Raw genomic sequence first — 24,479 nt, 5'->3', positions numbered from 1 at the left:
TGGATGGACAGACAGGATGGGCCATTTGGTCTTTATCTGCCATCATGTTTCTATGTTACACTACAATGTTGTGACCACTATCTCAGGTTCAGAAAACTTTTAAAAGCACTTCTGTATCAAGACAGGGAGCCAGCCTGGAAGTAACTGAAATGGTAATTGCAAAAGCCCATTTCTAAACTGTCTAATGCAGTGCTTGGACATAATGATGAGCCAATGATGACATACTTGAATTGTACTGATCTACCTGTACTAGCAATTCTGTTGAATGTCCGTCTCAAACTGTCCATTGTAACTTCCTAGGTAACCGACCCAACCTCTTGTAATCTGACCCTGAACTGAATAGGTAAAGGTGGAATTGAAACCCTAATTAACATAACATTTGGAGGATTTTGAGTTATCCGGAGTTGGTAGTCCTAGTAACAACCTATTGGCCCGCAGACTATTGTATGCAGATCTAGTTTGCTTCCAGAAGGACGAAGGCCTCAGACTGCTGATCGAAGTGATCTTCTCACTCAGAGACCAGTCCCTTTGTATAATCCAGAACACTTTGGGCTTAGGGTATGGCTCTTGAGCAGGCTGCCTTAAGAGCAAAGATTACTTGAACGTGGTTGTCACCATGCTGCTTAGAGCTAAGAAGCCATTGACTGTGGCAGCCTATTGCTAAGGCCTGGAAGTCCTTTCAGCACTGGTGTTCTGTGGATGATGTAGAACCTTAAAAACTCTGGCCGGACTTTTTTCAAGAATGGTCTGTTGAAAGTGCAAGATAGCAGGCCTATCCTGTTTTCAAGCTTGGGGGGAAAGAGGCGCTCTGGCCTCTCATCCACTTGTCACCACTTGTTCATTAAAGGGGTTCTTCGGTTGCACGCTCCAGTGCGTTCTCCATTCCCATCCTGGAATCGTAACACCATACTGCAAGTTCTCAATAGAGCTCCTTATGAATTCTTATTGGAGGCTTCTCTTCTGGATCTTATGGTCAAGATGGTGTTTCTGATGGAGACTCGTCTTGCCGACACAATCACCGAGTTGCAAGCTCTGTCCTGTAGGGAACCGTTAAGATTACAGAAACAGGATTTTCCTTACGCACGGTTCTCTCCTTCTTACAGACAGTAGTCTCTGCCTTCCACGTCAATCATGAAGTCTGTTTGCCAGCTTTTCACCCTATGGGATCTAAGAAAAAGGATAAAGCGTTATATAAGCTGGATGTCAAGGGAGTACTTCCCCAGTACCTCGAAATTACCAGAGTTTCACATATCAGATCACCTTTTTGTTTCTGACCAGTCATGCTAAGAAAGGGAGGCTAGCATGGATTAAAATGCCATTACATCCATGTATGTGGGCTGCGGTAAGTAACCGCTGATCACACTGAAAGTGCACTCCACCAGACACTGGTCTATTTCGCCTGAGAAAATCTGTTGAGTGGCTACATGGTCTACTCTTCATACCTTTACCAGAGTAGATGAAGCAGCCAGGAAAGATGACATTTTCGGGTCCTCCATTTTGAAGGCAGGCTCAGTGGACCTGCCTTAGACTCAGGAGACTGCTTTGGTACAGCCCTAGCATTCAGGACTACTAGTGCATTGCACTAGAAAGAAAGATTAGGTTCTTACATCGATAATCTTCTTTCTTATAGATGTGTCTATTAGTCCTGAAGCCCCACCCTGAAAGTGGGCTTCACCTGCCTTCTACCTTAGAATAAGTCTGAATTTGGAGGTTTCTCTGTCTCTCAGATAGGCTGGAAAAAAAAAAAAACCCCAACAAGTAAGATAGTAGTCTGGTCTAAATCTCTGCTTGATAGCAGGCTATGCAAGTAGCTATGAGTTCCATTTAATATTAGCACTGGTTGCATATAGTTTTGTTATCTGTTTTGATCAGTTACTTGAATGTTAATTAATATGTTTGTTACAGAGCTGAACAAAATTATAGTGTCTGGAATTTTCCCCCCTTCCAATTTTTTCTGTCATTACTGTGCAGCTTGATTGCTTATGTATAAACTGAGGGGGTAAGAGCAGCTTCCTTGGAGGCAGAATTCAATGATGATTGACAGCATTCTACAAACAACTTAGGGTTCAGGTGTATAACCCTAGTGTTCAGGACTACTAGACATATCTACAAGAAAGATTATCAATGTAAGATCCTAACCTTTCTTTTGGCCACCTTGGTGATGGTAGAGAAGGAAGCATGGAAACAGTGGCAGGGTTCAGGGTATGTGGAGTATGTATATGAGCCAGGATTCTTCTGATTCTCAGAGGTTGCTATGCATTAGTCTAGTGCCAGTAGGTATAGCTGCATGATGCTAATCTATATATATTTTGCTACTTTTAATCTTGCAGCACGGACCCCACCTCTGAACAATGAGCCTTTCCTTGCCCCTCTGGAAGATGGTGAGTTTACGTGTCCTGTTTAGGGAGGAAGAGCAAGATGCTCAATAATCTGTAGATTATACGATTTTATGGAGATAGTGAAAGTTGTCTTCACATGTAAATGCCTTTTTAAAAGACAGTGTTACTCTTTACATTTTTTTTTTGTTTCTAAAAAATGTATGCTTTTCACCCCTGATGGTTCATCAAGCTTTACACGTTTATTCCTTTAATATACCATCTAAAGCCAAACAGATTATCCCTGTGGTATACAATAAAATTATAAAGAAAAAATGTAGACAAGAACTACAATAATTTTTTAAAAGGACATTACCCAGCTCAAAAGCCTTCCCCTATAAAATATACACTACTTACAAGCACACCACCCCCACAGAAATCCAACAGGTTACCAGCATCTGGCAACAACAGGATCAATCATCTGGCAATAACCTCTAAAAAGCTTTTTGGAAGAAGTGAGTTTTCAAACCCTTTCTAAAATGAATTAGAGATTGTTCTTCCCCTAGTTGCAATGGCAGGGAACGTCAGTTAAAATGTCAGTATCCTAAAAACTAACAATATTTATTCTGGTGCAATAGGTGTGTCATTCTGGACGTTGGGGTATTCTCCCCAAGCTCTTGAACCATGCAGAAGAAATCCACTCCAGCTTTTCAGCACCTCCTTTTACTAGAGGGTTCTGCTGATCCCTTCAGTTTTTCCTTCTGCGCATGAGCTGGAAGGTGTCTTTCTGATCTGCTCTGTATATTTCTTTGGTCTTTTTTTGTGTATTTTGGCAGCTTTCTGTTTAGAACTCCACAGATCGGGGGTTAAGGTTACCTGTGTTGAAGAAAAGCAGACCGAGGTCTGCAGCTGCTAGGCCAAACCAGCCTGCAGAAACTTTTGTGGTGCTCGGGGTTTGCTCCCCTAGAAACTTTGCTCACCTACTGGGATACAGGGGCTTGAGCAGAGGCAGTCAAGCAGGCATTTGTAGGTGTCTCGGCAGGGCTTTTCAAGGGTGCCAGCTGCCTTTCACCTTCCCCCTTTGCGTGTGCAAGTCTGCAGGGGTTTGAGGATCAGTCAGACTTCGTTTGGATTGGCAGCCTGAAGATTTCAGTGTTGGAGGACAGTTCCATTGAGGCAGTAATTTCTTCTTCCAGATCTAACTTCTTTTAGAGCTGAGGTAGGCTGCAGCACAGTCACTTTATGCTCTGGTCAAGTCAAGGCCAAAGAACAAGCTCTTATACGTGTTTCCTCCCTGGCCCATGATAGGTTGTATACTCCACAGGATTGCAAACCATCTGGGGAAAGTCATTCTCATGGCACCAGATTGGCCAAGCAGACCATGGTATGCAGATCTAGTGTGTCTGCAGAGGGACGCAGGTCTTAGACTGTGGGTGCAGCTGGACCTTCTTTCTCAGGGGCCAGTGGTCATAGAAGGTCCAGATTGCTTTGCTCTTACAGCATGGCTCTTCAATGTGTGGTGTTAGCGTTGAGGTGGAGTGGCGCTCGTGGGCTGTAGAGGGCGCTAATGGAATGGATAGTGTGCAGGACATGGTGCAGTATTTTGTGGAGTTTTTTTCTACAGAAATGCCTGCTTTTCGTATGGTTCTGGGTAAACTAGTTAGAAGTACATATGTGTTAGTTAAGGCCATGCCCAATAGAAGTGTACAAAAAGTTGGTTAATAAAAATCTGAATATGGATGTAGCCAAGGCCAGAAAAACACACTTCTGATTAATATTAAGGAAAAGCATAATAATATTCTCTGTATGTATTTTGCTATTAAGCTAGACCAGGGGTGCCCACACTTTTTGGGCTTGCGAGCTACTTTTAAAATGACCAAGTCAAAATGATCTACCAACAATAAAATTTAAAAAAAACACAAAGCACACTGTACGCATAGAAAATGTTAATTATCATTCCTATTCCAGGGTTTTTCAAAGAGGTCAAAGCAGATGACTCTATGCACTATCACCTCAGTAACAACCATACAAAAATAGACAAATATACCCCACTCCCTTTTTACTAAACCACGATAGCAGTTTTTAGAACAGGGAGCTGCGTTGAATGCCCAGCGCTGCTCTCGACGCTCATAGGCTCCCTGCGCTAAAAACCTCTTGCGGTTTAGTAAAAGGGGACCTTAGTGTAAAATATAGACAGCAGATATAAATTCAGACACATTTTGATCACTAAATTTAAAATAAAATAATTTTTCCTACCTTGTCTGGTGATTTCATGAGTCTCTGGTTGCACTTTCTTCTTCTGACTGTGAATCCAATCTTTCTTCCCTTCTTTTAGCCTGTATGCTTCCTCTCCTCCAGACCTCATTCCCTCCCCCAACTTTTCCTTCCTCTCTCCTTGCCCTTTCTTTCTCTCTGCCTCCCTTTCTTTTTTTTTCTGTTTCTCTTCTTTCCTTCTGTCTCCCTGCCTGCCCTTTTTCTTTCTTTCTCCCTGCCCTCCCCCAAGCCACTGCCATAGGGGACCAGGACCCAAACTGCCACCAATAACAGGCCCGAAAGTCGACGCAGCCCCAAGCCCAAGCTCTCCCTGCTTCGGCCGACCAGCATTCCTCTCCCCGACGTCAATTGCTCACACAACTCCGTAACTCTTTTCAATAAAAATTTTTCATTTTCTTTCACTGTATCTTCAATAGTATTTTAATTTGAATACCTAAATATTTTAATCCATCTTCTTTCCATATGAATGGAAAAGAATCAAATAATCCTTTAGAACAATACACATTTAAAGGTAAAATTTCTGACTTACTCCAATTAATTTTGTAACCTGAAAATTTACCAAATATATCAATAAATTCCAACAAACATGGAATAGTAGTCTCTGGATTTCTCAAATAAAGCAGAATATCATCTGCATATGCTGAAATCTAATATTCCTTATCAGAAGAAGAAATACCTAATATCCCCTTTGCTTGTTGAATAGCTAACAGTAAGGGTTCTAATACTATATCAAATAGCAAAGGAGATAAAGGACAACCTTGTCTAACTCCCCTCTGCAACTGAAAACGCTCAGATAACGTATTATTAATGTTTAATCTTGCAACAGGGAAACTATACAATGTTTTAATCATTTGTATAAATCCAGAACCTATACCAAACCAATCTAGAGCTTGATACATAAAACTCCGTTCAACCCTATCGAAAGCTTTCTCTGCATCTAAAGAAACAGCAAAAGCCGGATCAACCAAATTTTTGGATAAATTTAACATATGCAACATTAATCTAGAGTTATTAGAGGAATGTCTTTTAGCAACAAAACCAGTTTGGTGCATATCAATAATATAAGGGAGAGCCTTTGATAATCGTAAAGCCAAAATCTTAGCCAAAAGTTTACTATCCACATTGATTAGTGAGATAGGCCTGTAGTTTGAAACCAAGTGGGATCTCTATTTGGCTTGGGCAGAACAATTGTTAATGATTCAGCCATAGTACCCTTAATATAACCATTAATAAGTTGTGACTGATATAAATTTAATAAATGAGGTAAAAGGACATTTTGGAATGATTTATAAAATTCTACCGTAAAACCATCACTACCTGGAGCGGATCCAACTCTAAGAGACCTCAACGCTGTTTCTAATTCTTTTAGAGATATAGGCTCATCTAAACTCCGTTTTATATGTTCAGGAACCTTCAGTCCAATAATTAAATTTAAAAAATCTAATCCATCCTTTTCTCTCTCTACATAAGGCTCAAAAGGTCTTTATAAAAATTTAGAAACTGTTTTAATATTTGTCAAATTTGATTGTTTATAATTCCTTTATGTAATGTAATTTATTTCTTATATACCGCTACATCCGTTAGGTTCTAAGCGGTTTGAAGAAAATATACATTAAGATTATAAATGAGAAGTAAGAAGGTACTTAAAAATTCCCTTACTGTCCCGAAGGCTCACAATCTAACTAAAGTACCTGGAAATTAATAAAGAAGAGAAAATAAAGATGGTTGAAAAAAGAAAAATTCTATGTGAACTTATAGGATGGAAATTAAACTGACAGTGAAGAACTGTATGAAAAATACATATGGAATGCAGTTAGAGAGGGTAGGTTACAATCTATTTATGGTATTTGTTTAATTGGAAGGTGTTAAGGTGGGTAATTTGGGGGAAGGTTATCTGAAGGTAGGTGAATCTTCTGGAGGTAAAAGAGGAGGGGTTAAGATATTTGGATGAATTTTTTGAAAAGCAGGGTTTTGATTTCTTTTCTGAATGTTTTGAAGTTGTCTGATATTGTCATAAGACTGGAGATGGAATGGTTGATTTTTGCTGCTTGTGTTGCCAGAAGGTTGTCAAACATTTTCTTGCGTTGTGTGCCTTTGAGTGGGGGGAAGGCGAAAGGGTTCGAGGTTCTTCTGTGTTTTGAGGTGGAGATTTGGTTTAAGCGGTTGTTTAGATAGGAGGGGGAAGAGCCGTGTAATGCTTTGAATATCAGGCAGTGGAATTTTAATTGGATTCGTGCTTGTATGGGTAGCCAGTGAGAGTCTAAGAAGGCAGTTGTTATTTTGAGTGAGTAGATCAATCTGAGGGCGGTGTTTTGTAATGTAATGTAATTTATTTCTTATATACCGCTACATCCGTTAGGTTCTAAGCGGTTTACAGAAAATATACATTAAGATTAGAAATAAGAAAGGTACTTGAAAAATTCCCTTACTGTCCCGAAGGCTCACAATCTAACTAAAGTACCTGGAGGGTTTGTATGGTCTGGAGTTGTTTTATCATAGTGGCTGGACAAGGAAGATATAGGGAGTTGCAATAATCCAGCAGACCTAAGACTAGGGATTGGATGATTAGTCTAAATTGTGCTTGGTCAAATAATTTTCTGATTTTACGGAGATTTCTCATGGTTAGAAAAGCTTTCTGGGTTGTTTTGTTGATCTGGGGCTGCATTGTGCAACATCTGTCTATCGTAACTCCTAGGAGTTTTAGTTCGGGTTGTATTGGGTATTTTATCATCCTTTATTGCATTAATATTATTTCTTCTTTTCTTTGCTTTAAGGTAATTTACTAATAATCTCCCCGCCTTATTAGAATTTCCATAATACATTGTTTGTTTGGAAAACAAATCTTTCCTTATCATTTTTTAAGCTAATTCATTATATTTACCTTTTGCTTTTAAAAAGCAAAAGGTAAATATAATGAATAAATGCCTTTTTCCCATTTATTTATCAATTTAGATTCTAATAATTTAATTTCTTTTTCTAAATTCAAAAATTGAATTTTAAGTTGTTTTCTAATATAAGCAGAATATGAGATAATAAAACCTCTCATTGTCACCTTAAAGGCATCCCATAAATTTTCCATGGATATATCCTCTGATAAATTGAATTGAAAAAATTCACTAATTTGTATTTTAAAATCCACCAGGAATTTGTCATCCATAAGCAATGTATTATCAAATCTCCATAGAGGTCTACTATACTCTGGTTGATCTAATTGTAGTTCAATCCATATTCCTGCATGATCAGATATAATAATTGGATCAATGGAAGCTTTAATCACATGTTGAACTTTATGAGTTGGAACAAAAATATAATCAATTCTTGAAAAAGACTTATGAACCTGTGAACAAAATGAAAATTCCTGATCATCAAAATACGCCAGATATCTTTTAAATCACATGACTAAACCAAATTATCTAACCCTATTGATTTTATATTTTTACTTGGTTTTTTATCAATTAAAGGATCCATCACAGCATTAAAATCTCCAGCCACCACTAAATTAGTAGCAGCCAGTGAGAGTAATAACCTCTGTAAAGTTACAAATAAATCCTGTTGATTCGAATTAGGGGCATACACATTAAACAACGTCAGGGTATTATTTCTCATGCTCATATCTACATGTAACCATCTGCCCTGTGGATCTGCGTTTACTAACTTAAATTTGGCATTACAATTTTATTAATGAGAATTGCTACCCCTGCTTTTTTACCAATAGCTGGAGCAAAAAAACATTTCTTCACCCACCCTCCTTCCAATTTCTGTGATTCAATCAAATTTAAATGAGTCTCCTGTATATAATAAACATCCACATTTTGTTTTTTTAAAAAGGACAATACTTTTTTCCTTTTGATCATATGATTAAGGCCATTGACATTAATAGAAAAAACCTTAAAAGACATCATGGTGAACAAACATATAATGAGTAACCAAAATCAGACAAGTAAAAGAAATTTTGAAACATGAACATAGACATAATCATCCTTATTTCCAATTCTAAAACCTGAAAAAATTCCCTTTTTAGCACACTCAATAATCCCTCTACCCCCCTCCCCCTCTGTAAACAAAAAAATTTAATAATCCTTTTCACATCCACTCCCAAACGAAGCAAAAATTCCATCCCTCCCCCTCCCAAACCCCCCATATATAATGACTGCCTAAGAACACACATTGGAATAGTGATCTCAAAGCCCCCCCACCCTAGGCAAACTATATTCTTCCTTACATTTATCTTTTCATTAAATAAGTGATCAAAAAATTACTCTTCTTAATCAATAAAATAAATAATTAACATAAGTAAATTTTCATTTCATAAACTCCATTTTAAATTCTTAATAAAATTCATAATTAATTGATATGCCAATAAAAAAAATTAAGAATTCAATCTGATGTAAAAGACAAGGAATTAATATATTTATAAAATAATTTTACCATTTCAAAATAATTCTATCCATTCCCAAAAATTCATCAATTCTTATTTATATATATATATACACTAGTCTTTAAGCCCGTTACATTAACGGGTGCTAGAATATATGTATGTCTGTCTTTCATTCTTTCTTTCTCTCTCTCTCCCCTTGGCCGCTTTCTGTCTTTCTCTTTCCTCGGCTGTCAACCATACACCTTGCCTATTCCACCTGTCCAGCAGTAGGCCTTCTCCCTTCCTTTTACCTCCCCCTGTCCAGCAGCACTCCTTACCTGCTCCCCCTGTCCAGCAGCACTTCTTCCCTGCTCCCCAGTCACTCTTCCCTGCTCCCCAGCCACTCTTCCCTGCTCCCCCTGTCCAGCAGCACTTCTTACCTGCTCCCCTGTTCCTCTTCCCTGCTCTCCCTGTCCAGCAGCACTCCTTCTTTTCTCCCCCTGACCCTCTTCCCTGCTCCCCCTGTCCAGAAGCACTCCTTACCTGCTCCCCCTGTCCAGCATGCGGCTCCTATCAGCATTCCCTCCACCTCCATTTCCTTGTGCATCAGCATTTCCCCCCTCCCTACTTCCCTGTGCAGCATTTTCCTCCCACCCCACTTCCCTGTACAGCAGCTGCAGCAGCATTTCTTCCCCTGTCCATTTTCCTAAGAGAGCCGGGTGAGAGCTGCTATCTTCAGCTGTTTTGGTTTTTTTTTTGTAGTTGAAAGCCACTGCTGCAATTAGGGTTCACCGGCCGCCAGCACTCAGCCGCACCCTGAGAGCTGGGTGAGAGCGGCGACCTGCAGTTGTGTATTTTTTTTTTTAGTTGAAAGCCACCGCCGCAACTCCTCTCTCGATCGTGGTGCAGAGAGGTAGGCGGGGTCTCAGCACCGGCCGGGCGGCTCGCGGCGCCGGCCCTCAGGAGCTCGAGGTCGGTGGCGGACATGCGTGGCGTGCCATGGTGCAAGAGGAATAGAGATCGTTGGCGGCGCGAGGTGGAGAGCAGGTGACATAAAACCCGCGCATGCGCACTCGTGTTTCTGCAACGGGATCAGGGAACACGTTTTTTTAGTGCGCATGCACAGCCTATCATTTTATTATATTAGATATTAAAATTCATTCCAATATTCCCAATAAATTAATTATGATCAATTACAATAATATATTTTTCAATTCTAGAAAATATTATCCATCTTGATTATATATAATAGAAATAATATAAATCCACAAGACCTTAAGATAATATAAATAAAATATTAATATAAATACAACTTTAAATTACCTAATGTCAAAATAAGAATTCATGAGAAACTACAATAAAACTTTTCACCATGAAAATAAAGCATCCATACCTTAAATTTAATATAACCAACATCCATCCACCATACACTCCAGACATTCCATCCAAATATTTAATTAAATATAAACACATACTTTCAAAATCTATCTATCAGAAATATTAATTTTGCTCATAAATCATTTTTTTACAATCAAATATAATATATAATCATTATAAAAATAAACTAATAATTCCTGATGTTAATGAATATACAATATATTACTATAATTCATAACAAATAATTAAAATAGTTAATAATTAAAGGTATAACTAATACTCTTCAATATATATAAGATATTTTTCATAACTCTATCACAGCGAATATGTGCCAACATTGTTTCTGGCAAACCAATAACAGAAAGAAGAAAGTCAATTCTAAAGGACCGATTCTCCAACCATCCAATCCTATCTTCCAATTATGTAACACTGTTAAAATCTTCTTATTGATTTGAGTTAAAGTTCAATGTTCTTATACATCAATTCATGTCAATCTAAAAAACATGTCATTTTTTTTATTATCCATATCTGCTTACAAATATTTTACTAACAGAAGATAAATTTTAACATCATAAATATTTCTTCATTGACGGTATTCTAAAACTTAAAAGATCATAAGATGAACTTGAAATTCTTCAATAGTTTGATTCTGGAAAGCTCAGCATTAAAATCCGTTTTAATCTATATCAAATCAGTCATGTCTCAAATCCATATACCACTCTCTCTTTAAAGATCCAAGACAAATATGAATCAAATCTTGAGACAAATGAATATTCTTTTGTTCCTTCACGACTATTTCCTTTCTTTTCTTTTGCTTTCCAATATCTTATCTGATTAAATGTTAACAATTCCGTCTTTCAAACATAAATCCTTGAAAAGCCTTCCAGGAACTTATATACATCCATGCCTTATTTATTGTATTTTAACATGTCCCAGATCTTAAAGTTAATTCAGCCACTAGTTCATTAAAAAGACATGGGCTCCGATTTTGAAAGAAAATCTTTTAATTTCTCAGGGTCATCAAAAAATAAAGACTTGTCTTCGCTAGAGACTCTCATTTTAGCAGGATAATATAGACCAGTGGGTCTCAAACTCAAACCCTTTGCGGGGCCACATTTTGGATTTGTAGGTAATTGGAGGGCCGCAGAAAAAATAGTTAATGTCTTATTAAAGAAATGACTATTTTGCATGAGGTAAAACTCTTTATAGTTTATAAAACTTTCCTTTAACAGTTAAAAGGAAAGATATATAAACTATAAAGAGTTTTTACCTCATGCAAAATTGCCATTTCTTTAATAAGACATTAACTATTTTTTCTGCGGCCCTCCAAGTACTCTATTTTTTTCTGCAGCACCCACATTTAAAGTTCAATATCTTTTCTTTCTCAAAACTGGCACATTTCAATCACTAAATTGAAAATAAAATCATTTTCCTACCTTTGTTTGGTAATTTCATCAGTCTCTGGTTGCACTTTATTCTTCTGACTGTGCATCCAATACTTCTTCCCTTCTTTCAGCCTTCTATATGCTTCCTCTCCTCCAGACCTCATTCCCTCCCCCAACTTTTTATTTCTTTCTCTATGTCTGTTTTTCTCTGATTCCGTGCCCCATTTTTTGCTTTGTTTCTGGTTCCCTGTCCCCCCTCCTTTCTTTCTTCCTTCCTTCCTCCGTGCCCCATTTTTTTTTTTTTCTGGCTCCCTGTCCCCACCCCATCTTCCTTCTTTCTTTCTTTCTTCCTTCCTTTCTGCCCTCCCCCATGCCACCGCGGAATAGGCTGCTGCCGCTGCCGCTATCGGGAACAGGCCGAGATCTCCCTGCTTCTCTTCTGCATGGGGCCGACCAACTCTCACCGCCCGATGTCAATTCTAACGTTGGAAAGGACGTTCCAGGCAGCGATTGGCTAGCCAGAACGTCCTCTCGACATCAGAATTGACGTCGGGCCGCGAGAGTTGGTCGGCCCCGCAGGGAAGAGAAGCAGGGAGATCAAAAAACACGGTGCCGGCCTGATCCCCGATGGCAGCAGTGAGAAGGGAAGGGAAGCAGGTTGGGCACCACTGCTCTAGATGAGCCGCACTCTAGGGAGAACAGTGGACCGCCCCCTCCCTTGGTTCGCCACTGGAGCATCAGCGTATCTGGCCAGCTCGTTCGTTCAAAGCCGCGGGTGGCGGCTCCTTGTGAGATCCGTGCCTGCGTCTGAAGCCTCTCTGATGTTGTGACATCAGAGAGGCTTCCGATGCAGGAGTGGATAGCGCAAGGAGCCGACAACCCGCGGCTTCTAACGAACGAGCCGGCTGCTGCTCCAAAAGGAAGAGAATGATCGCCTCCAGACCGCAGGCCGCAAATAAAACCTGGAGAGCCACATGTGGCCCGCGGGCCGCGTGTTTGAGACCGCTGATATAGACCATATTTATATCCTTTTTCTTTTAGTTGGAGGTCTCATTGTAAGGAATTGTTTCCTTATATTTGTATTCTTAGCAAAATCGGGCAGAAACCATATTTTGGACCCTTTATAATTTAAATTCTTGTCACTTTTCGCTGCATTCAAAATATCTATCGCCTGTTGATATCTTAATAGCTTAAAAATTAAAGGTCTCGGTCTCCCTTGATTAGCAGACCGTTTTACCGGAATCCGGTGTGCACGTTCTATTTCAATGGGGTGTTTGAAATTCAACTGCAACAGCTTAGGCAGCAGATTTTCTAAGAACTGAATCGCATTACCTCCTTCTAAATTTTCCGCTAAACCAAAAAATTTAACATTCTTTCTTCTACCGCGATTCTCATAATCCTCAAGCTTATTTTTTAACTCTGTAATCATTAAACTGTCAGTCTTACACCTCCTCTCAGCACATTCTAAAAATTCCATTTTTGTTTCTAAGTCGGTAGTTCTTTTGTTTGATATTTCCATTTGGCGATAAATGTTTACTATTTCTTCTTTCATGTCAGCCATATTATTAGCATTCTCTTGTAACAATTGTGTAATATACCTCAATTCACCCATAACTTCGGCTTTACTCAATTCTTACGTTACGTCTCCCGGAAGAGAGACGTTAGACGGTGTAACCTGATCCTGCTTTTGGCGCTTAGCAGTACCTCCTGTTCCATTTTTAGATTGCCGCGTACACACCATGATCTTACACCGCAATTCAACACTTAAAAAGCCGAAAAAATGAATAGATCTATCTTTAAAATATTAAACCGTTGCCCAGGTAAGAGGAGCGTCGCGATCACACTTCCATCTTGTGTGTGCGCTAAGCCATGCCCCCCCAAGGAGGTACTTTTTAAAAATTGGGAGACTCCTTTTTCTGTCACTATAGCTCCTAGAAAGATTGATTCCCTTTACAGGATAATATCTTGTCCTGGATTTTACAAGCCGCAATTCCATCAATCGTTGATTGTAGAATCCAACATCTCCAGGGTTTATACTCTGCACCACCAGGATGGAAAGGGAGAACAATGGATAAATTTGGTCGTCGACTTTACAAAATTCTATGTTTGCCACCAGAGTTCTAAATTATAACTTCTATGTCCTTCTACCTTAAACATGCTGGCAAAAACTTTGACTGATGAACAATATATTCCCTCAGATTGTCTTGAAGATTTTCAGCACACTGCTCACAGTATTCTCCAAACAAGAAAGTATATGGCAAGTTTTGCATTTGATGTATTTGAACTGACATCAAGAGCTTTGGCCATGTCTGTTGCTATGTGGTGTCTTGCTTGGATGCAAGTTTCTGACATGGATATTAATCTTCAAGATCGCTTAGCCAACATCCCATGTCTTAGTGAAGAGCTCTTGGCAACCGCATAGAGGCAGCTACTCAAAAGCTTACTCAGCATGAGCAGAACTAGAACTCTTTGAACAGATCTAAGTCTAGGGTTCAACAATAAGCCCAAAGCCTCATTCTCATCCTAGAGAAACAACTGTTCATACATTGAACTGTAAGCATGCCTTGGCTTAATACATACAATGGACTAAGCCACACAGGACTTCACCTCAACTGTTCATCTCTTTTAATCCTAACAGATTGGGCTGGCCTGTAACCAAGAGAACTATTCCCTGTATTTCCTTCTGCTATGTTCAGGCTAGGCTGCAGCACACGAGGTCCAAGCTATGGCAGCGTCAGTGGCTTTCTCCTGTTCCATTCCCATTGCAGCCATTCCACTCCCAAAGCAGCTACTTGGTCCTCAGTTCACACATTCACATCTCACTACTGTCTAGAATCCTATTCCAAGCGAGATGGTCATTTCTGCCAAGCAGTATTACAGAATTTATTTTCATCTTAATGGGCCAACTCTCCCTCCATCCCGTTATACTAAGCTAGTGAGTCCCACATGTGAGAACATGCTGCCTTCTTGTCCTAGGATAAAGCACAGTTACTTACTATAACAGGTGTATCTGGGGACAGCAGGCAGATATCCTCAAATCCATCCCTCCCACCTCCTCTGGTTGGCTTCTTAGCTTGCTTACGGAACTGAGGCATCGGGCAGGAAGGCACTTGCGCTTGTGTGGTATGGTCTGTCGTGCAGTTTCTAAAAACTTAGTAGCAATACACTTTTACCACGGTCTGTACCGGGCTCCATGGATGATGTCGCCCCACATGTGAAAATATCTGCCTGCTGTCCCCGGATAATACCTGTTAAAACATGACATTTATCCATTAATACTGAAAAAAGTAATGGAAAAATTCAAGTGACCAAATAACTAAGTTGAAAACTAACAAAAAATAGGAACACTTGTGATATATAATGTGTGTCTTTTTATAAACAAGGGAAAAAAGACCTCAAAATACACCTAGAATGTGATCATTGAGTCACAACTTTTTAGGGGTGGTCTAAAACCCTTGATTTTTTAATTTAAATATTTTAAATACAATTTTTGTGTATGCTTTTTTGATTTATTTTCACTGTAAGTCAAAATGTGACAATATAAAAAAAATTTTCTTCTTATGAATGAGCATATATAAAACTAGCATCTTATGTATCAAGTATTCACATGATATTTATCTTGTTTTAAATGTGAAATACTGAAAAAGCACTTATCTCAACAACCCGACGGAGGCCCAGCCCGTTTCGCACTGATGGGCTTCTTCAAGGGTAATGATAAAACCCAAGATAGTGCTAGTGTAGTGTTCAATATTGCTCAGAACTCTTAAACAAAAGAAGAAAAGAAAGAAAAAACACATTATATTTGTATTATATTAAACAAATCATTGGATTTTTTAATAACAATATTAAATATTCAAAGAATGACTGCAGAAAGCACCTGAAAATATTTCATGATTCCAAAACAGGTTTTGGAATAAACTGTATAACCTGCAAATTGTTGGTAGTATTGCTCATTTGGACACATTTATATCGAGGCTGAAATGATATCAATCTAAAAGACCATACTAACTAACATTTAAACCCCAAATTTTAAATGAATCAAAAGTCTTACTTTAATGACTGCATTTAGAAACCTTTAGAAAACATATTGAAGCAAATATACTTAAGGCAACCACTTGCCTTTTATAAATTTGTTATTAATTCAGTCGACATACAACTGACAACTAAAATGGTACTTGTGTTTAAAAAGAACGCTAAGATTCTTACCAGCCGGCGTGGCTGGAGAGTGCACGAGAATGGACGGGTAATGCAGAGGCTCTGTATTTACAGACATTATTAGCATAAAATACGAAAATAAAAATTTCATTTAAAGTATAAAAAGAAGAAAAACAACAACGTGATGGCTTCAGGAAAGCAGAATAAATCCGATATGATGACTTCAAATACCGGCAGTGTCAAAAGATCTAAGCCAGAGCCGGCGACACCGTCGAAATGTCCGTTGTCAAGGGATAAAAGTGACATTGATTTATGGAAAGAACTACAAGAAATAAAGGAAATTCTTCTGAAAAACGCCAAAAAACTAGATGAAATACAGGAAGAAGTAACAACTTTAAATAAAAAAACTGAAGTGCTAGAAATCAAAACAACAAAATTAGAAATGCGAATGGACAGTTTTGAAGCTGAAAAAAGGCAATATAAACTGGACAGAGATAAAATCTTTGCACTCACCAGGGAGGTCGAGGATTGCCAGAATCGCATGAGGAGGAGTAATCTGAGACTTTTGGGTGTACCGGAAGGGGTGGAGAAAAATAACCCGGTCTCATTTGTTGAAAACTTCTTGATGAAAGTCCTGCCCCTCAAATCCAAATACCCGATAGAAGTTGAACGTGCACATCGCATACCAATGAGGAGACCTGATACTTTACAAGGTCCTCGCCCCCTAATTTTCAAGTTGCTAAGACACCAACAAGTTTTAGAGGTGTTAAGAATGGCTAAAGAACATGCAAATTTAAAATGTCAGGATGCCAAAGTGCACATCGTTCCTGATTTCGCTAAAACAACGGCAGATAAAAGGAAAAAATTTTTAGATATGAGGCCGAAGTTAAGAGACATCGGAGCTAGATTTGGCCTGATATACACTGCAATTATGAAAATAACTATTGACAACAAAACTATGAGCTTTGATGAGCCTGTGAAGTTGGAAATGTTTTTAAATCAAAGGGAGCAGCCGATGTCAATTTAATTTGGCTTATTCATTTCATGGAAGTTGGAAATGTTTTTAAATCAAAGGGAGCAGCCAATGTCAATTTAATTTGGCTTATTCATTTCATGGAGTTGAAATTGATTCATCTTGATTTTTATTTGATTTGAATTATTATTCATCTTTAATATATTTGAGAATCTGCTAAATGACAGTTTGGCTCTGTTTTAATTTGAATGCCAACAGTGAAATGGAACACTGATGAAAAAGAAAAAAAAAAAAAAACCAGTTTGTTTCTCTATGAGCCTTTAATCTCTTTATCTTAAAAGATGACTTTTTAAAGTTGAAATGATTTTTTCTTTTTGCTGTTACATATCTTGAAAAGTTACTAAAATCTCTGATATATGTTATTCTAGTATATTCATGAAGATAAGAGTATATAGTGACAGATTTAGTTCACAGGTTTTGATGAGTTAATGGAGATTTTTGAAAAATCTTAAATACAAATGATTTTTGGTAGCAAAGATTTTCAAGGGACTCTAATTTTAGAGTTTACTGGGTTCCATTAAGAATACTTAAAGGGAATATATAAATTTAAAAAATAAATAAATAATAACAATAATAAAAAAGGGGAACACATATTATTAATAATTACTTTTTATTTCAGGGTTTCTTACAAGTCTGATACTTTTTTTTTTATAATTCTTTATTCATTTTTAAACTTTCAACAAGTGCACAATATAAGTAATACATAGATTTACTAACATCACTTGATAAATCTATCAAGATCATAACAAAGGTATATATATCTAAACCCTTCTTCCCCCCTCCCTTTCCATACAATTATTTAATTGAATCAATCTTTGTCATATTTCTTTTTTTACATTTTTATTTTTTTTTTCATTTATATAAACCCTCCCCTTTCCCTTCCAATCATAAATAATGTTAATAAAATGGTGTTTATTCATTACAAAACAATGTCAATGGCCCCCATATTTCATTAAACCTTTTATAATTTCCATTTTGTATTGCTATTGAACGTTCCATTCTATATATGTGACATAGTGAATTCCACCAGAAATTAAAATTAAGTCTTGTGTGATCTTTCCAATTTGTAGTAATATGTTGCATGGCAACTCCTGTCATAATCAATAAAAGTTTGTTATTACTTGCCGATATCTGACTCTTTTTCCTCATAGATATGCCAAATATCACAGTATCATAAGTTAATGCTACAGGATTATCTAATAAAGAATTTATTTGATCCCAGATCGAATTCCAAAAGGCTAATATATAGGGACAGAAAAATAAAAGATGATCCAAAGTCCCTACTTCAAGCTTACAATGCCAGCATCTATTAGACATTGAACTATTTAATTTTTGTAATCTAACAGGGGTCCAAAATGCTCTATGCAAAAGAAAAAACCAAAATTTGATGATTAATCTCAATGCTCCAAATATCCCTAAGACCATTTTTAGGTTTTTTATTAACCAATTCACTAATAACTTTATACCACTGTGCGGCCTGGTGACCCAGAAAATCTGCCTGGAAGCATAAAAATTCCATGCTGTATTGAAAATTTAAAGTTTTCCATTCAGGGAACCCTGCCTGAATGGCCTGCTTCAATTGCAACCATTTATAAAATTGTGATTTATTCAGTCCAAATTTATTTTGCAATTGTGTAAACTCAAGCATTTTTCCATTTGAAATAACATCATTTAAAGTTCGTATTCCTGCATTTAACCAATGCCTCCAGACAATCTTAGTTCCGCCAATCTGAATCTTGGAGTTTAGCCAAATAGATTGATTTGTCGATTTACTAATAGGAATTTCAGTTAAATTACTTGCATATCTTAGAGTTTTCCATGTATCTAATAAAAGTTTATTTTCTTTATACAATCTGGGCATCTTGATACTAAGAATGTGACAAAGATGTAAAGGAGACAGGAGTCGCCATTCCAAGTATAACCAATCTGGAGTGTATTCAATGAGATCTGGGAGGACCCAATACATACCTTGACGTAAAATATAGGCCTGATGATACCTATAGAAATTTGGGAAATTTACCCCACCCTCCTTAATTGATTTCTGTAAAGATACCAAAGCAATTCTAGGTGTTTTGCCAAGCCAAACAAACTTAATAATTATTGCATTCAATTTTTTATAAAAAGAGTTCTGAAAAAATACCGGAATCATACACATTTGATAGCAAACCACAGGCAATATCATCATTTTTATGGTTTGAACTCTTCCCCACCAAGATATATGTAATAGGTTCCATTGTTCACATAATTCCAAAACCTTTTTTAATAAAAGTTTTTCATTTTCTTTTACTGTATCTTCTATTGAATTTTTAATCCAAATTCCTAAATATTTTAATCCATCCTCTTTCCATACAAAAGGAAATGAATCAAACATAGATTTTATGCAATGCACATTAAGCGAAAGAATTTCAGATTTATTCCAATTGATTTTATATCCTGAAAACATTCCAAATCTTTCAATCAATTCTAACAAACATGGTATAGTTGAACCTGGATTGCGCAAATATAATAAAATATCATCCGCATAAGCAGATAATTTGTATTCCCATTCTTTCAGGGGAATACCCTGTATCCCCTTTGTCTGATTAATAGCTATCAATAAGGGTTCTAAAACAATATCAAACAGCAAAGGAGATAATGGACATCCTTGTCTAACTCCTCTATGTAATTTAAAACTCTCAGATAAATTATTATTAATGTATAATCTTGCCATAGGGGAGCTATACAAAGTTTTAATCATTTGAACAAAACCAGGACCCACACCAAACCAATCCAAAGTCTGATACATGAATGACCATTCTACCCTATCAAAAGCTTTTTCTGCATCTAATGAAAGAGCAAAAGCTGGTTCATTCATCATTTTAGTTAAATTTAATGTATGAAATGTCAATCTTGTATTGTTAGAAGAATGTTTGTTAGCAATGAAACCTGTTTGATGTACATCAATTATGTAAGGAAGAGCCTTTGCCAATCTTAATGCCAGTGTTTTAGCCATTAATTTTCCATCAACATTAATTAATGATATTGGCCTGTAATTTGAAACCATAGTGGGATCTTTATTTGGCTTTGGCAAAACAATCACCATAGATTCTGCCATAGTACTTTTAATACAACCTTTATTAAGTTGAAACTGATATAAATTTAGTAAATAGGGTAATAAAGAATTTTGAAGTGTTTTATAGAATTCCACAGTAAAACCATCCCCACCTGGAGCGGATCCAACTCTAAAAGACTTCAATGCTGTTTCTAATTCTTTTAATGATATAGGTTCTTCTAAACTTCTTTTTATATGATCAGGAAGCTTTGGACCCTCAAGAAGATTTAAAAATTCCATACCTTTTTGAACTTTATCAATAGAAGACTCGGAAGAATACAACTCTTTGTAAAAAGCCAAAAATTGATTTAAAATGTTATTAGTTTGATTATGCATATTTCCTTTCTCATCTTTTATTGCACTTATTTTTATTCTTCTCTTTTTTGCTTTAAGATAATTTTCAAGTAAACTTCCTGCCTTATTAGATTTTCCATAATACAAGGTTTGCAGAGAAAACAAATCTTTTCTTGCCATTTTTGAAGAAATTTCATTATATTTGCCTTTAGCCTTTAATAAAGTTTGCAAATTTTCGTGATTCCAATCATCTATTAACTTGGATTCCAGCAATTTAATTTCTTTTTCCAAATCTGAAAATTGTTTAATAAGTTGTTTTTTAATATACGCAGAATAAGAAATAATATTACCTCTTATAGTAGCTTTAAATGCATCCCATAAGATTTCCGCATTAATATCTGCTGAGGTATTTATTTGGAAAAATTCCAAAATTTTTAACTTAATTTCTTCAAGAAAAGTTGAATCTGAAACCAATGTATTATCAAACCTCCATAATGATCTATTGTATTCATTATTATCTAGTGTAAGTGTAATCCACACTCTTCCATGATCAGACAAAATAATTGGATCAATGGAAGCTTGTGTCACTTGTTGCACTATGGAATTTGATACCAATATGTAATCAATTCTTGAAAATGATTTATGAACTGGTGATCAAAAAGAGAAATCCTGATCATTAAAATGAAGAATACGCCATATATCTTTCAAATTACAAGTATTCACCAAATTATCTAACCCTAATGATTTTATATTTTTGCTTGTTTTTTTATCCAAAAAAGGATCCATAACAGCATTAAAATCTCCAGCTACTATTAAATTAGAAGCAGCCAGTGGGAGTATTAATTTTTGTATATTAATAAAAAAATCATTTTGATTCGAGTTCGGAGCATAGATATTTAATAAAGTCAAAGTATTATTTCCCATTCTCATTTCTGCTCGTATCCATCTCCCTAAAGGATCAAAATCTATCATTTTAAATGAGGCTAAACATTTTGTGTTCACTAATATAGCCACTCCTGCCTTTTTCCCTATTGCGGGAGCGAAAAAACAGTGTTTCACCCAATTATCTTCTAGCTTTTTGGATTCAACCACTGATAAATGTGTCTCTTGAATATAATACACATCAGCCTGTTGCCTTTTTAAAAATGCTAACATTTTTTTTCTCTTTACTGGGTGATTAAGGCCATTAACATTGAGTGAAAAAATTTTAATCTCCATCAATCCAAATAATTTTTACAAAAGTTCTTCCAATTATTATATCTGAACAAAAAACTGAAATCATTTGAAATGAATAAACACCACCTTCATTTATATCTCCCAATCCAACATCTCTACCCCAATTATCAAATCCCTTTAACCCCCCTCCCATCCCTCCCTCTCCCACCCTTAATATTGGCTGATAAAACCTGGAACTGCACATACAAGACCAAGTAAAGCTAAACTAAAAGCTCTATACAGACTTCAATTATAAAACAATATTGTATGTAATAATCATATGTATTTTTATAAATAATTTATGTAATATTCTCAAAATATTAAAAAATCAAAATAAGAAACTAAATAAAGATCTTCCACTCACATTATAAATGATAAAAAAGAATGTAAAACTCTGTCTGCTAAAAGTATCAGACTTGTAAGAAACCTATAAATGAAAATTAAGCATTAATAATATATTTTCCTTTTTTTTTTTTTAAATTATTGTTATTATTTATTTTTAAATACATATATTCCCCTTAAATATTCTCAAAGAAGCCTACTAAACCTTAAACTAGAGTCCCTTGAAAATCTTTGCTAACTGAAATCTTTTGTACTGAATTTTTATCAAAACCTCCATTAACTCATCATAACCTATGATCTAAATCTGCCACTATAAGCTCTGTATATTAATATCTTATCTTCATGAATATATTGTAATAACATATATCAGATATTCTAATATCTTATTAAGATATGTAACAGCAAAGGAACAATTCATTTCAACTTTAAAGTCATCCTTTGAGAAAGAGATATTAAATGCTCACAGAGAAACAAACTGCCTTTTTCATCAGCATTCCATTTCACAGTTTCCATTCAAAATAAACAGAGCCAAACTGTCAGTTAGCAGATTCTCAAATATATTAAAGATGAATAACAAATAAAATCAAATAAAAACCAAGAAGAATCAACTCCAACTCCAGGAAGTAAATAAGTCAAATTAAATTGACATCGGCTGCTCCCTTTGATTTAAAAACATTTCCAACTTCACAGGTTCATCAAAGCTCATAGTTTTGTTGTCAATAGTTATTTTCATAATCGCAGGGTATATCAGGCCAAATCTAGCTCCGATGTCTCTTAACTTCGGCCTCATGTCTAGAAATTTTTTCCTTTTATCTGCCGTTGTTTTAGCGAAATCAGGAACGATGTGAACTTTGGCATCCTGACATTTTAAATTTGCATGTTCTTTAGCCATTCTTAACACCTCTAAAACTTGCTGGTGTCTTAGCAACTTGAAAATTATGGGGCGAGGACCTTTTAAAGTATCCAGTCTTTTCATTGGTATGCGATGTGCACGTTCAACTTCTATCGGGTAATTGGATTTGAGGGGCAGGACTTTCATCAAAAAATTTTCCACAAATGAAACCGGATTATTTTTCTCCACCCCTTCCGGTACGCCCAAAAGTCTCAAATTACTCCGTCTCATGCGATTCTGGCAATCCTCGACTTCCCTGGTGAGTGTAAAGATTTTTTCTCTGTCCAGTTTATATTGCCTTTTTTCTGCTTCAAAACTGTCCATTCTCATTTCCATTTTTGTTGTTTTAATCTCCAGCACTTCTGTTCTTTTATTTAAAGTCATTACTTCTTCCTGTATTTCATCCAGCTTTTTGGCGTTTTTTAGAAGAATTTCTTTTATCTCTTGTATTTCTTTCCAGAAATCAATGTCACTTTTCTCTCTTGACAACGGACACTTTGAGGGTGTTGCCGGCTCTGGCTTAGATCTCTTAACACTGCCGGTATTAGAAATCCCCATTTCAGACTTGTTTTGTTTTCCTGAAGCCATCACGTTGTATTTTCCTTCGTTTCTTCAGTTAAAATGAAAATTTTATTTCAGTATTTTATGTCATTAATGTCTGTATGTACAGAGCCTCTGCCCTACCCGACCATCCTCGTGCACTCCCAAGCCACGCCCCTAAGTCTGATACTTTTAGCAAATATATAGAGTTTCACATTCTCTTTTGTCATTTATAATGTGAATGGAAGATCTTTAGTTTCTTATTTTGATGTTTAATATTGTAATACATATGATTATTACATACAATATTGTTTTATAATTGAGGTCTGTATAGAGCTTTTATTTTAGCTTTACTTGGTCTTGTATGTGCAGTTCCAGGTTTTATCAGTCAATTTTAAGGGTGGGAGAGGGAGGAATGGAGGGGGGTTAAGGGGAATTGATAATTGGGGTAGGGCTATTGGACTGGGATATAAATGAAAATGGTGTTTATTCATTTCAAATAACTTCAGATTTTTGTTCAGATATAAGAAATGAAAGAGCTTTTGTAAAAATTAATTAGATTGATGGAGATTAAAATTTTTTCGCTCAATGTTAATGGCCTTAATCACCCAATAAAGAGGAAAAAAAAAAATGTTAGCATTTTTAAAAAGGCAACAGGCTGATGTGTATTATATTCAAGAGACGCATTTGTCAGTGGTTGAATCCAGGAAGCTAGAAGATAATTGGGTAAAACACTGCTTTTTTGCCCCTGCAGTGGGGAAAAAGGCGGGAGTGGCTATATTAGTGAACAAAAAGTGTTTAGCTTCATTTAAAATGATAGATTTTGATCTTTTAGGAAGATGGATACAAGCGGAAATGAGAATGGGAAATAATACTTTGACTTTACTAAATATCTATGCCCCGAATTCAAATCAAAATGATTTTTTTTTTTTTTTAACAAATTTACAAAATTTAATACTCCCACTGGCTGCTTCTAATTTAATAGTAGCTGGAGATTTTAATGCTGTTATGGATCCTTTTTTGGATAAAAAGCCAAGCAAAAATATAAAATCATAAGGGCTAGATAATTTGGTAAATACATGTAATTTGAAAGATATATGGCGTATTCTTCATTTTAATGATCAGGAATTCTCTTTTTGCTCACCAGTTCATAAATCTTTTTCAAGAATTGATTACATATTGATATCAAATTCCATGGTGCAACAAGTG

The 24,479-nt window shown here is 36.3% G+C and overlaps 1 protein-coding gene across 15 annotated transcripts in view; it reads left to right on the top strand.

The window, feature by feature from the left end:
• KATNB1 (katanin regulatory subunit B1) overlaps positions 1–24,479 on the top strand; it is a 301,411-nt gene that overhangs the window by 179,899 nt on the left and 97,033 nt on the right. For all 15 annotated transcript variants that reach the window (XM_033941729.1, XM_033941728.1, XM_033941724.1 and 12 more), the window contains one exon: positions 2,331–2,381. In XM_033941729.1, coding sequence (XP_033797620.1) covers positions 2,331–2,381 — 51 coding nt within the window. The remainder of the gene's footprint in view (positions 1–2,330; positions 2,382–24,479) is intronic.

Source organism: Geotrypetes seraphini, chromosome 4 (assembly GCF_902459505.1).
Source record: "Geotrypetes seraphini chromosome 4, aGeoSer1.1, whole genome shotgun sequence".
Taxonomy (NCBI): Eukaryota; Metazoa; Chordata; class Amphibia; order Gymnophiona; family Dermophiidae; genus Geotrypetes; species Geotrypetes seraphini.
Note: the sequence above shows the minus strand (reverse complement) of the source record. Positions and strands in the feature narration are given on the sequence as shown.